The 14,625-nt window shown below is 43.9% G+C and overlaps 2 protein-coding genes across 2 annotated transcripts in view; both read left to right on the top strand.

The window, feature by feature from the left end:
- Nucleotides 1-789, top strand: part of SLC7A8 (solute carrier family 7 member 8) — a 37,925-nt gene extending 37,136 nt beyond the window's left edge. Inside the window, exon 11 of the mRNA XM_015824070.2 lies at nt 164-789. Coding sequence (XP_015679556.1) covers nt 164-312 — 149 coding nt within the window. The 3' untranslated portion in view covers nt 313-789. The remainder of the gene's footprint in view (nt 1-163) is intronic.
- Nucleotides 790-8,361: 7,572 nt separating this feature from the next.
- CEBPE (CCAAT enhancer binding protein epsilon) overlaps nt 8,362-14,625 on the top strand; it is a 7,320-nt gene continuing 1,056 nt past the window's right edge. The window contains exon 1 of the mRNA XM_029285709.1: nt 8,362-8,787. Within this exon, the coding sequence (XP_029141542.1) occupies nt 8,362-8,787 (426 nt within the window). The remainder of the gene's footprint in view (nt 8,788-14,625) is intronic.

Below are 14,625 nucleotides of genomic sequence, written 5' to 3'. Positions count from 1 at the left end.
TCTTCCTCTTCCTCTTCCTCTTCCTCTTCCTCCTCCTCCACTCCACAAACCTCCCTCCCTTCTAGCACTGATGACGTTCCCCAGTTGGGTAGTGAAACGTCTGCAAGAAAACCACCCAGCTCTTGTTCTCTTTGCCCAATCCGTTTGTTTTTTTCCCTTCCAGATGGAATCACTCGGGTGGGACAGAAGCTCTGCGTGGTCGTGTACCCCAAGATGGACGCCGGGGAGGTCGAGAACGACCTCAGCAAAGAGACCAAAGAACAGCTGGAGCCCATGTGCGGAAAAGAGACGCTGGCCACGTCCCAGAATTGAGCAGACGGAAGGAACAGCCAAACATGGACTGCACTGGTTTTTAGCCACTAGAAACGGTTCCGCCTGCCCACCGTTGGGCGGAGCTGGACCCGTTGGGGGACGACACACCCCTCCCCAAATGCACACACTCCTTTCCCCAGCTTCTTGCAGGGTCTGGGGTCCACCCCCCACCCTCCAATCCTCACCTGCAGTGCCTCCCACTGGGGCAGAGACGGATGGGGCAACCCTTAAGAGCTGGAGCCCCAATTCCTGCCTCTCGCCCCACACTTTGGAAAAGCGTCTTTTGTTGCTGCCTTATATTTTGGGGATGGGGATATTTTAAGGGGTGGTGGCGGAACCTCAGCTGTCCCGCGAGCATCCGCTCCTGCAATCGGTGCCCTCGTATATTCCAGGTTTCCTCATTTTCTCTCTCTCTCTCTCTCTCCTTTTGTTTTCCATTTTGTTTTGGATGTCGTAAATTAAACGCCACTCGCCATCCGGATGGCTTCCTGGCTGGGTTTCTTTGCTGATGAAACAGCAACTCATCTAGCTAAGCGCCTGTCCCCCCCCCTGGGGGCGGCCCACGTTCCCATCGGGATGAGTCAGCCAGGATTGAGAAACCGTGGCTTCGCGGGCGCCGTGCCAGCTTGGCAACGATGCAGCAGGCAAGCTGCGATGGTGCCATGGAAGCGGAGAGGAAAATAACAGGATTTTGTGCTGCGTTTTTTTTTTTTAAATAGACGGGAGTGGGGGTTAGGTTAGAACAGTGTTTCTCAACCTTAAGCGCTTTAAAATGGGTGGACTTCAACTCCCAGAATTCCCCAGCCAGCATGGCTGGCTGGGGAATTCTGGGAATTGAAGCCCACCCAGCAGAAAGTTGCCACAGCCGAGAAAAGCCAGGCTGGCTGGGGAATTCTGGGAATTGAAGCCCACCCATCAGAAAGTTGTTATGGTTGAGAAATGCAAGGCTGGCTGGGGAATTCTGGGAACTGAAGTCCACCCTCCAGAAAGTTGCCATAGCTGAGAAACACAAGGATGGTTGAGGAATTATATTTTGTTTTTATTCGGCCAAGTGTGGTTAGACACACAAGGAATTGTACTCTGGTACTGGAGTACTAGCAAACAACAGAAAACAATATTATTATTATTATTATTATTATTATTATTATTATTATTATTATTATTATTATTATTATTATTGATGATGATGATGTATACAGGCAATAAAATGGGGAAGTATAAAGTAATAAAAGATAGTAATATTAATAATATTAATATTATTAATAATAATGTATACAGGCAATAAAATGGGGAAGTATAAAGTAATAAAAGACAGTAATATTAATAATATTAATATTATTAATAATAATAATGTGTACAGGCAATATGGGGAAGTATAAAGTAATAAAAGACAGTATTATTATTACTATTATTATTAATAATAATAATAAAGTATTCAGGCAATAAAATAGGGAGGTATAAAGTAATACAAGACAGTATTATTATTATTATTATTAATAATAATAATAATGTGTACAGGCAATAAAATGGGGAAGTATAAAGCAATAAAAGAGTATTATTACTATTATTAACAACAACAACAACAACAATAATAATAATGTATACAGGCAATAAAATGGGGAAGTATAAAATAATAAAAGACAGTATTATTAATAATAATGTGTACGGGCAATAAAATGGGGAAATATAAAGTAATAAAAGTATTATTATTACTATTATTATTACTATTATTATTATTAATAATGTGTACGGGCAATAAAATGGGGAAATATAAAGTAATAAAAGAATATTATTACTATTAATAATAATAATGTGTACAGGCTATAAAATGGGGAAGTATAAAGTAATAAAAGAGTAATAATAATAATAACAATAATAATAATACTGCAGCCACACCCTAAGGGTTAATATGAATACACATTAGGCAAAAATAACTTAGTAGTTATTGTATTTTGTCAGCTGTGAAAATTAGAGGTTCAGCAGAGTGAAGGGACTGGGGAAGAAACTGGGAGCATATGTTTCATTTAAGTTTCCTTTTGAAAGTTGAGCTCCATCTATCTTAAAAGCTGACAAGGTTAAGAAACACTGTTAGAATATCTGAGAGAGAGCTGGGGGGGGGGGAGAGAGAGAGAATTTGGCGAGAAATAGTAAATCGAATGGATTAGTTCCCCAACTAGTAGCCAGAAAGGGTTAATTAAATACTTCGGTTCTCAAGCGGGCGACCATCTTGAGCCATTGGGCTCCATCTCTGAAAAACCCCAGAACTCGAGTTTGATTCAATTTTATTCAGCTCGCTGGACTGGAAGTCAAGTGGAGCGTGGTTGGAATTTGAAAAGGAGACCACCAGGAGATGACCAGTTTTGTAGGATGGAGCAGGCACTTTGACTCAGCACACTGGGGTGTGTGTGAGAATCAAGGGGGCTTATGGGGGGGGGTCTTTGGGAAAGGGCAGCCTCTGTGCAGGGCTTACATTTTGGGGAGTGGGCAAAGCACCTTCACCTCCCACCCTGAGGTATCATGAATTCAGCTCTGTCTTTCTTGACAGCAGGGGGCAGCACTGAGCTGGCTCTGAGGAGAGCTAAACAGGATTAGGGCTGGCTGACAGCTGGAAGGGAGACCTTCAAAAAATCCCAGAATTGCAGGCTTGGCAGGGGGAACAAAACAGTACAGAGAGTGTTCAACTTACAGCCATTCATTTAGTGACCATTCAAAGTTACAATGGCGCTGAAAACAGTGACTTATGATCGTTGTTCACACTAACAACCATTGCAGCATCAACATTCGGGCGCTTGGCTACTGGCTCTATTTATGATGGAGTCACTTGATCCCTTTTGTGACCTTCTGACCATAGAATGGAATAAAATAGAACAGAATAGAGTAGAATAGAATAGAATAGAAATAAGGAATGGAATGGAATGGAATGGAATGGAATGGAATGGAATAGAATAGAATAGAATAGAATAGAATAGAATAGAATAGAATAGAATAGAATAGAATAGAATAGAATAGAAATAAGGAATAGAATGGAATAGAAGAGAAGAGATTAGAAGAGAAGAGAAGAGAAGAGAAGAGAAAATATGGAATGGAATAGAACAGAATAACTTTATAGTCGCTTTAAATGTCCACTAATCAGCATACATTAAAATGAAGTTTCGTTGCATTCAGCCCTCCAAGGGCAACCACCTCCAATATACACTACATAAACATGACAAAAGATTATATATATAAACACACACACACACACACACACACACACACCAGTCTTGTTCGGATGTATACATATACGTGGCGAGAAAAAAACCTGCGAATTTACAGGACGAATAGTGTAAGGAGCAAAGCTGTTGCAGAATCTTGTCGTCCTGCTATAAATACTTCGAAACCTCCTCCTAGAGAGGAGCAACAGAAACAGACCGTGGAGTGGGGGGTGAGTGGGGTCTCTAACAATGCTCCGAGTTCTAAGCACATATGAGCGCTTGTAAGCAGGATCCTGAATAACAGAAAAGTGAGCTTCTTATAATCTTTGCAGCTGTCCTCACCACTTTCTGCGTGGACCTTCTATCTGAGGCTCTGCTACCCCCAGACCAGACAGAGATGCAATTTGTTAAAAGGTTCTCAATTGTACCTCTGTAAAAAGTGGCGAGGACAGAAGGAGAAACAGAGGCCAGCAAAGTCAATAGGGAAGCCAGATTCACTTAACCACCGTGTTACTCACTTAACAACTGCAGTGTGGTTCACCGAACAACGGTGGCAGGGAAGGTCATAAAAGGGAGCAAAACTCCCTGAACGAACGTCTGGCCGAGCAACAGAAATTTCGGTCGTACGTTGAGGACCACCTGTAGCGACTAGCACAATTTTAATGGTTCAAGAAGGTGAAAAGCTTGGCCCGGGAAATGGTTTGTGGATGTTCTTGAAGTCACTTGGCGTGGAGCCTTCTTGGCCCAACAAGGAATATAAATTCTTCCGTTCCCCACCATTCAGCCAGAACGGAAGAAGCTTCTGGGATGAGAAGCAAAACGTCTTCAAAGAGAAACAAGAAAGTTCAGTTGCCTCCTGAAAAAAAAAACACCTTTGGGACAACCATGAGCTGGATCAGGGGTAGGCAATCTTGGCTCTTTTATGACTCGTGGACTTCAACTCCCAGAATTCCTCACCCAGCCACGCTGAGGGAAAAAAGGAGAGGTTTCCAAGCTGAACCATGGTGGCTTAGGAATTCTGGGAGTTGAAGTCCACGAGTCATAAAAGAGCCAAGGTTGCCTACCCCTGGTCTAGGGACTCCTGCTTGAGCAGGGGGTGGACTAGAAGACCTCCAAGGTCCCTTCCAGCTCTGTTATTCTGTTATTCTGAATGGTTTAGGCCAGGGGTAGGCCACCTTGGCTCTTTTATGACTCGTGGACTTCAACTCCCAGAATTCCTGAGCCAGCCATGCTGAGGGGAAAGGGAGAGGTTTCCAAGCTGAGCCATGCTGGCTCAGGAATTCTGGGAGTTGAAGTCCACGAGTCATAAAAGAGCCAAGGTTGCCTACCCCTGAACTAGACATCCCCAATTCCAGCAACTCTTTTTTTTATATTTTATCCTGCAGTCCCCTGATCATCTTTGTTGCTCTTCTCTGCACTCTTTTTTTTCTAGAGTGTCAACAACTTTTTTACATTGTGGTGATCAAAACTGGATGCCGTATTCCAAGTGTGGCCTTACCCAGGCCTTGTAAAGTGGTATTAATTTTTCTTTTACTTTGGAAAAAAAACAAAATAGCAGAAGGCCTGAAACTATGGATTTGGGGGGGGGGAGCCGGGCTCAGCAAACACCTGTCCCACCAAGGGCCTTCAACTATGTCCGTGACAGCTGGAACCCAAAATACAAAGTAAGCCACAAATACACAACGGCTTGCAGATCCTGGCTGATGGCTTTGTCTCCTTCAATCTAAGGCATGGCATCGGCTAGAACAGGGGTAGGCAACCTTGGCTCTTTTATAACTCGTGGACTTCAACTCCCAGAATTCCTGAGCCAGCGTGCCTGGCTGAGGAATTCTGGGAGTAGAAGTCCATAAGCAGGGGACTTGAAACTTGGCCCTTTTATGACTGGTGGACTTCAACTCCCAGAATTCCTGAGCCAGCCATGCTGAGGGGAAAGGGAGAGGTTTCCAAGCTGAGCCATGCTGGCTCTGGAATTCTGGGAGTTGAAGTCCACGAGTCATAAACGAGCCAAGGTTGCCTACCCCTGACCTGGATGATGGAGAATCTCCATGGACACTCTTCACACCACCAACCACAAATTTTTCTAGGGAGCATTCAGACAAGGTTGTTGCCATCTCTTGAAGGACCAAAAAAGACCTCCAAAACCCCTCAATCAGAAGGTAAAAGTCTGAGCTTGCCCACGTCTGAAATACAGGTGGTCCTCGAGTTACAACGATCCATTTAGTGACCGTTCCGAGTTACAACGGCTCTGAAAAAAAGCGACTTATGAACAGTTTTCACACTTAACGACCCTCGCAGCATCCCCGTGGTCACGTGATCCAAAATCCGGCTGCTTGGCAACTGACTCGTATTTATGACGGTCGCAGTGTCCCCGGGGGTGGGTGTGTCCTGCGATCCCTTTTTGCGACCTTCTGACAAGCAAAGTCGATGGGGAGGGGAAAGTCGGATTCCACTTAGCAACCGTGTTCCTAATTTAACGACTGCAGGGGATGCAGCTAGCCACTGGGGCGAGAAAGGTTGTAAAATGGGGCCAAATTCACTTAACGACCGTGTCCCTTAGGAAAGGAAACTTTGGGCTCAATTGCGGTCGTAAGTCAAGGACTTACTTTTCTCCAGCAGGTTCCTTTTTGCCTTATGGGGCAGGAAAAGATGTGTGCAACTGTGGTTTTTTTTGGCTTTGTGGCGCCCTCTACAGGGATGGAAAGGTACTTTATTCACCCATCTCCTCTTAAACCACCATTTAATCAGGATTTGTTGAGTAAACCACACACAACAGCCATGATTTACCAGCCACAAGCGTGGGCATGCCCACAACAGGCAACACATTATACTTCTGTCAAATGCGTGGAGCTAAGCAAGCATGGTTAAATAAATGGTTAAAAACTAAACCTAGAAATAGAAATTAAATGGTTAGATTTTTTTTTGCCTATCTTCTGTTTTTTCTCAATATGGGTGCAAGAGGCTTGAATGCCTCCACGATTTTGCAGTCTGCACCTGTGTATTACAGATTTTTTTTTCAACCTTGGCAATGTTAAGATGGGGGGACAAGCACATGGGCTGGCTGAGGAATTCTGGGAGTTGAAGTCCAGCCATCTTAACATTGTCGAAGCTGAAAAATGCTGGTATGTTTTAATTCTCATGAATGAAGGCGAATATTTGAATGCTGCACCTCCTCCAGTCTTTTGCTACCTTCTGGGATTTGGGTCTAAATACCCACCTTTTCCAGGAAAAGGCTAATTAGAATAGAATAGAATAGAATAGAATAGAATAGAGAAATAGAATAGAATATGGAATAGAATAGAATAGAATAAGGAATAGAATAGAATAGAATAGAATAGAATAGAATAGAATAGAATAAGGAATAGAATAGAATAGAATAGAATAGAGAAATAGAATAGAATATGGAATAGAATAGAATAGAATAGAATAGAATAGAATAGAATAAGGAATAGAATAGAATAGAATAGAATAGAATAGAATAGAATAGAATAGAATAGAATAGAATAGAGAAATAGAATAGAATAAGGAATAGAATAGAATAGAATAGAATAGAATAGAATAGAATAGAATAGAATAGAATAGAATAGAATAACAGAGTTGGAAGGGACCTTGGAGGTCTTCTAGTCCAACCCCCCGCTCAGGCAGGAAAGCTTCAGACAAATGGCTGTCCAATCTCTTCTTAAAAACTTCCAGGGTTGGAGCATTCACCGTTTCTGGAGGCAGATTGTTCCCCTGGTTAATTGTTCTCACTGTCAGGAAGTTTCTCCTTAGTTCTAGGTTGCTTCTCTCCTTGATTAGTTTCCATCCGTTGCTTCTTGTCCTACCTTCAGGTGCTTTGGAGAATAGCTTGACTCCCTCTTCTTTGGGGCAGCCCCTGAGATATTGGAACACTGCTATCATGTCACCCCTAGTCCTTTGGGCTCTTAATTTAAGAGAAAACCAAGATAGTTACAGCAGGCCTGATTTTTAAAAAAAAAAAAAAAATCAAAAATAAGCACCTCTCTCTTTCTGGACAAAAATGAGAATTTGTAAGCCATTTGGACGACAACGAAAACAGACAATATGTTGAGGTAGGCCCCGTTCTGGTTCCGCTTCTAAGAAGGCCCTTTTCAAGTCTTGCAAACTGTGCACTGCGGCTGGATGTGGAGATCGCAACGCGCCAAGGTAGGACCGAAAAGGGATTGAGAAATATCTCGAGGTCTCCTCACAAAGGGGAACCTGCAAGTTACCAGTGTGCTGGCGAGCGATTGTTAAGAAGGGGACAAAAGTCTTGGCCTGGATTCTGACAGGGGTCAGTTGGGTGAGCGTAGGAAGCCAGAAGGGGCCTCTTAGCCGTAGAGGAGCAGCCATGACAGTGAAGATACTTAGGACGTTCCTTGCAGGATGGGTTGAGAAGAGGAGGACCTCCGGGTTTGGACCAGGTTGTGAAGGAGTTGTAGCTGGGTGAAGCGGTCTCTGTTACGAGCAGAGCTGGGGTGCCGCGTAGAAAGAGGAAGGAAGGGGCAGGCATGCAGAGGAACAGGGTAGAGAAAAAAGAGGGAACCAAGGCCAGATAGGTAGAGCAAAAGAGGACAGGAATTCAGCAGAGACAGGGAGAAGAAGACCCAAAAACCACTTGGACATCCTGAGAGTCGGCGACTCCCCGAGGCGAGAACAAAGACGAGACAATCCCACCCACCCAAGTCCAGAGGCAAACCAGAAGAAGACAACCCAGGAGAGAAAGAAAGAGAAATAACCGCGTCTACAAAGGAGGTAGACATCGAGAAGAAGACCTTTCGAGACAAGGTGCCCGTAAAGACGTGGGTTGGAGCCGTCGGAAGGTCGGGGAGAAAGAAGGACTGGCGTTGGGTCTTCTACCATGTCCCAAGGAGGCTACTTTGAGGGCGAGAGGCACTACCAAGCTCTGGAGATGGCTCCAGCGAGGTCAACCACCACCGAATTGGCCCCCTTGTGCGAATCGGAGCTGGCCTCCTACATTGGGGATGAGCAGTTACTCTCCGAGTTGCTTCAAGGGAACCAACAGAGGTTGCCCAAGGGGGCCTCCTTCCCAAACTACTTCCCCACTGACCCGTACCCCTTCCTCTCTTTCGGAGGGGAACGCAAGGGCCTGCCCCCCTTTGACCCACGATCGATTGCGGTCAAGGAAGAACCTCGAGGAGGGCAGGCTGGGCGAGGGGTCGCACGCCACCCGTACAGCGCCATGCACTTGCCAACAAGCCATTGTGCCCAGGTGGCCCTCACCCCACCAGGACCACGTGCCGGGCAAGCTCTGAGAGTGCTCAAGGTAAGGATGGAGAAGACCCTTTTGTTGCCTTTTTTCTAGCCTGGAGACCCCCAATTCTACTAGGTGACTGGAGAACGTTGGTTCCTTCAGCTGGTCTCCTAGAATATTATCACTGCAAGAAGGAAGAGTCTTTAAAACTCATATATATGTATAGATATAGATAGATATAGATATAGATATAGATATAGATATAGATATAGATATAGATATAGATATAGATATAGATATAGATATAGATATAGATTAGATATATAGAGATAGATAGATAGATAGATATAGATATAGATATAGATATAGATATAGATAGATAGATAGATAGATAGATAGATAGATAGATAGATAGACAGACAGACAGACAGAAAGACAGACAGACAGACAGACAGACAGACAGACAGACAGATAGATAGAGATAGAGATAGAGATAGATAGATAGATATAGATATATATATATAGATAGATATATAGATATAGATATAGAGAAAGAGATAGAGATAGATAGATAGATAGATAGATAGATATAAATATAAATATAAAGATAGAGATAGAGATAGAGATAGAGATAGAGATAGACAGACAGACAGACAGACAGACAGACAGATAGATAGATAGAGACAGACAGACAGACAGACAGATAGATAGATAGAGATAGAGATATACCCATGGTCCTCTCCACCCTGGAGAACAGAGCAGAATAACAGAGTTGGAAGGGACCTTGGAGGTCTTCTAGTCCAGCCCCCCGCTCAAGCAGGAAAGCCTAGTCCATTTCAGACAAATGGCTGTCCAGTCTCTTCATAAAAACCTCCAGGGTTGGAGCACCCACAACTTCTGGAGGCAAGTCTTTCCAACAATTAATTGTTCTCACTGTCAGGAAGTTTCTCCTTAGTTCCAGGTTGCTTCTCTCCTTGATTAGTTTCCATCCGTTGCTTCTTGTCCTGTCTTCAGGTGCTTTGGAGAATAGCTTGACTCTCTCTTCTTTGGGGCAGCCCCTGAGATACTGGAAGACTGCTATCCTGTCCCCCCTTGTCCTTCTCTTCATTAAACTAGACATCCCCAATTCCAGCAACCATTCCTCGTATGTTTTAGCCTCCAGTCTCCTAACCATCTTTGTTGCTCTTCTCTACCCTTGCAAAGTTCTTAGAAAGAGACCTGTTTTGCTTCTATTTTGGCCCATTGACACTTCGTTGCTTGGGGAGGATTGATCAACGGGAGAGCAGAGGATTTTGCAGACAGGTCAGGATGATCTCGGGATCCATCGTGTGTTCTCAGTGGGTTTTCTACAGCACCACTGGATTTATGGAGAAGGACTGAAAGAGGACCTTTTTCCTACACGGTTGACGATCCCTAGTTGGACACGAGAAGAGGGAAGAATGGAGGCAAAGAAGATTAAAGTGGTGTTTCTCAATCTTGACAACTTTAAGATGAACTTTAAGTCCACCCGTCTTACAGTTGTCAAGATTGAGAAACACCGGATTAAAGAATTAATTTAGACGACATAGCTTTGGCTAGAAGGGGTAGCGAAGGCAAAAATTTAATAGAAAAGATACATTTTGAGAAGTCCTGGATCCCAATGTGTTGTTTTTCGGAGTCCCTGTTTTTGATTCCTTTCCTTAACAATCCAGATTGTGTGTGTCCCCATTTTAGGATTCTAGTCCCATTTAACTGGGCTTTGACCCTCCAATTCCCCAAAATTATGATTTGTAATATTGGCCTGGTCCTCTCTCTCTCTCTCTCTCTGGTCTGGGGGTCCCCCAATCTATCTCTCCTCCTCAAAGGAGCCCCAGAAACCATGGCTATTTCACAGACCAAGATAACACCATCCTGGCTCTGTCATGGTTTTTATTTATTATTTATTTATTTATTTATTAATTGTATTTATATCCCGCCCTTCTCCTTTCGGACTCAGGGCGGCTGACAAATGATAAAAAGCTAACATATTACACCTAGTTAAAATTTGATTAAAATGAAATATTTGAGAATGTCAAATTTAAAAGTAATTAAAACCCCTATAAAATCCCCGCACAAGTAAGCAGAAAAACGTAACACAAACAACTCTAGTTTCTAAGAAAACCGGAGGCGTGGCATGCGCAAGTTTTTAAGCTGAGGCAAACGCCAGGAAGCGCTGGAGGAAACAAAGTTGTGTCAAAGCTCACACAACGCACCAAGCCGTTAAGATGGCTTGTTCGTGGCTTGGCGTGATGGTGGCGTTTGACAGCCCAGCTTGTCTTGCTCAGCGTAGCTTAATAGCTTGGCACCACAGTGGTGTCTAACAACCCATAGTTACCTCAATCGTGGCTTATCGAGAAGAGACGATAGGCGAAGAGACCCAGGATGGTTGATATCAAAAGGATATCCCCCAACTTCAGGTGTCAGATGGAAATATCAAAAAACTTTTAGGCACAGAGCTTGACCCGATGGATTTTTCCCATTTCTTTCTGGGGTCCCCTTGCAGACGAGATGGGACATTTATTTATTTATTATTTATTTATTATTTAAATTTATATACCGCCCTATCTCCCTTACGGGACTCAGGACGGTGAACAGGCAATAATAAAAATCACAATAAATATTGAATAAAAAGCCTGCTCTAAAATACCCCATATAAAACATGGGGTGTATATAATTGCAGAAACGGGGGGATCAGAGTTAGGGTCCCCAGCACACCCCAACCTGAAGATCAACTGCCCCTTTCTTTTTTAGCATTAAAACTTAGCTGCTTCTGCAAGGGCCTAGCCGTTTGGAAGACGGAATCGGTCCTTTCGCAGAGAAAAGCTTGTCCATTATGGGATTTTATTTCCCACCCACCCTATTTTTTCCCCCTCTTTTTCTCTCTTTTTTTTTGCTGGATTCACTATTACTGCCCCTGTAGCTACGATTTTTGCACTTTTGGAACCTGGGAACGAGCGAGACGCTCACAATCCCTCACGGACGGAAGGGTGGGTCGACCTTGAAGATAAATAAACCGAGGCTCCCATAAGATATATTTTGTGGCTTTGTGGTCTAATAAAGCAGTTATCGGATGCCTGCAGATCAAACACCCAGAAGGATGCCGTTTCGGATGTGATTTAGACGGAGGGGAAAGGGGGGGCAGGGGGGGCCGCAAAGTCAGCTGTTGTGGGGAGAGCTGGCCCAGGGCCGCGTCAGGAAAAAAACGTTCGCCAAACCCTTCTGCAGAAGATCTAAAGACCTTATGAAAATATTTATGAGAAGCTCGGCAGGGCTGCCTTTGCAGCCAAAAAAAAGGGCTGAGCGGGACTGTCGGCCGTCCCGAAAATCCAGGACAATGAAAGGAAACGCTACAATTCCCGTAGGAAATTAAGAAGTCCCCATCCCACGTAAAAGGGGAAATCGTGGCATTCACACACCAGGGGGTTTTTCTCCGTGCCCGGAGATAAATATAATCTCGGGAACTGTAAGAGGGAAGAAAATGTCCGCTCTCGTTGATAATAATTTAACCATGTGGGAATATCTGGGAATAATTGGCAATAACAGAACAACAAGAGTTGGAAAGGACCTTGGAAGGTCTTCTAGTCCGACCCCCTGCTCAAGCAGGAGACCCTATACCATTCCAGACAAATGGCTGTCCAATCTCTTCTTAAAATGGAGGCAGAGGAGGAGGAGGAGAACACAGTTGGAAGGGACCTTGGAGGTCTTCTAGTCCAACCCCCTGCTCAAGCAGGAGACCCTATACCATTCCAGACAAATGGCTGTCCAATCTCTTCTTAAAATGGAGGCAGAGGAGGAGGAGGAGAACACAGTTGGAAGGGACCTTGGAGGTCTTCTAGTCCAACCCCCTGCTCAAGTAGAAGACCCTATACCATTCCAGACAAATGGCTGTCCAATCTCTTCTTAAAATGGAGGCAGAGGAGGAGGAGGAGAACACAGTTGGAAGGGACCTTGGAGGTCTTCTAGTCTGACCCCCTGCTCAAGCAGGAGACCCTATACCATTCCAGACAAATGGCTGTCCAGTCTCTTCTTAAAATGGAGGAGGAGAAGGAGGAGGAGAACACAGTTGGAAGGGACCTTGGAGGTCTTCTAGTCTGACCCCCTGCTCAAGCAGGAGACCCTATACCATTCCAGACAAATGGCTGTCCAATCTCTTCTTAAAATGGAGGAGGAGGAGGAGGAGGAGGAGGAGGCAGCAAGTTGTTCCACTTATTAATTGTTCTCAGTGCCAGGAAATTTCTCCTTGGTTCCAGGTTGCTTCTCTCCTTGATCAGTTTCCATCCGTTGCTTCTTGTCCTGCCTTCAGGCGCTTTGGAGAATAGCTTGACTCCCTCTTCTTTGGGGCAGCCCCTGAGATGTTGGAAGACTGCTATCATGTCACCACTATTCCTTCTCTTCATTAAACTAGACATCTGTAATTCCTGCAACCGAGATTCCCCCCCCCCCTCCATCTAGGTTGTTTTGCTGTTTAGGAGATGAACTTCCAACAGATTCTTAATTTTTAACTTCTCTACTCTTTCCATTTCTTTCTCTGTCATTTTTTATCTCTGGAGAGTTTGAAAAATAGACTGGATAACCATTTGACCAGGATGGGATAAGGTCTCCTGTCTTGAGCAGGGGGTTGGACTAGATGACCTCCCAGGTCCCTCGGATTCGAGTTCTGTGTTCTCAGCCTTTCCACCCTCTTAGCCCTTCTTTTAAACTTGGAGAAATCCAGGATTTTATGTTTTTTTTGGAGAGGAGAGAGGCGGGGAAATACAGAAGCTCATTTCCCCACGGCTCGTTCTTCTTGGCTAACTACGCAACCGATAGGACAACCGCAATTTGAAACTGCACAATTCAAATGCGTTTCACACAAGAATCTGCCTCGCAGCTTTGGGTCCCAGATCAAATCTGAAATCCGTTCTTTAATAAAAAAACAAAAAACACTCTTAATTTTTTCCACCTGGGTGTTTTTTAAAAGAAAGATAAGAAAGAAAGAAAGAAAGAAAGAAAGAAAGAAAGAAAGAAAGAAAGAAAGAAAGAAAGAAAGAAAGAAAGAAAGAAAGAAAAGTTTTTGCACTCCTGAGACTTTGTTCGACCAAGATTATTTGGAGCCGGAAATTCTCACCTCAAAATTTCTGTAGGAAGCGAAGCTTTCCTTATCCTGAGCTGTGTGTGTGTGTGTGTGTGTGTGTGTGTGTGTGTGTGTGTGTGTGTGTCTGCTGGGACACTGGCAACCACAATTAAATGGGGTGGGGAGTGGGGAAGAGGTTTGTAAGGGGTAGGTGGGCAAGAAAGATAGAAATCTGACGGCAGAAAAAGAACCAAGGGTCCACTGAGTTTGTCCTTTGAGTTTCTGCTTGTTTTTGTTTTTTTATTTATTTGTTTGTTTGTCTGTTTGTTTATTTATTTCAATTATTTATTTTTATTTTATTATTATTGCTTTTTGTTTTATTTTTAATTTGTTTATTCTTATTTTTTTATTTAATTATTTTTTTTAAAAAAATATATATTTATTTCTTTTTAATGCCTAAAGGCCAGGTCACAAATGGGGACAAAATAACCCTCTTATGCATTTTTCCTGCCTTTCGGAGGGAGCTTGAATGTCTCTTGCGGTGGGCTTTCATTAACCCAAATCTATTTTATGATTTACTTAATCCGGTTTCCAGGCTGCTCCGATCCTGCAGATTCTTATTTTAGGAATTGCGCTACAGTTTTTTTTAATGTGGGCTTGAGTTTCAAACTGATGAGGAAGTGTATGAGGGGGTTCTGGGTGCTTAAAAAGGGGGCATTTGATGTTTCTGTGTGTGAGAGGGAGAGAGAGAGAGAGAGAGAGGGAGGAAAGGAGGGAGAGGGAGGGGGCAGAGAGGGAGGGAGAGAGGGAGGGAGAGACAGAGGAAGGGAGGGAGGGGG

Source organism: Protobothrops mucrosquamatus, unplaced genomic scaffold (genome assembly GCF_001527695.2).
Source record: "Protobothrops mucrosquamatus isolate PMUCROS unplaced genomic scaffold, P.Mucros_1.0 scaffold2100, whole genome shotgun sequence".
NCBI lineage: Eukaryota > Metazoa > Chordata > Lepidosauria > Squamata > Viperidae > Protobothrops > Protobothrops mucrosquamatus.
This window is presented reverse-complemented; position numbering and strand designations above follow the sequence as displayed.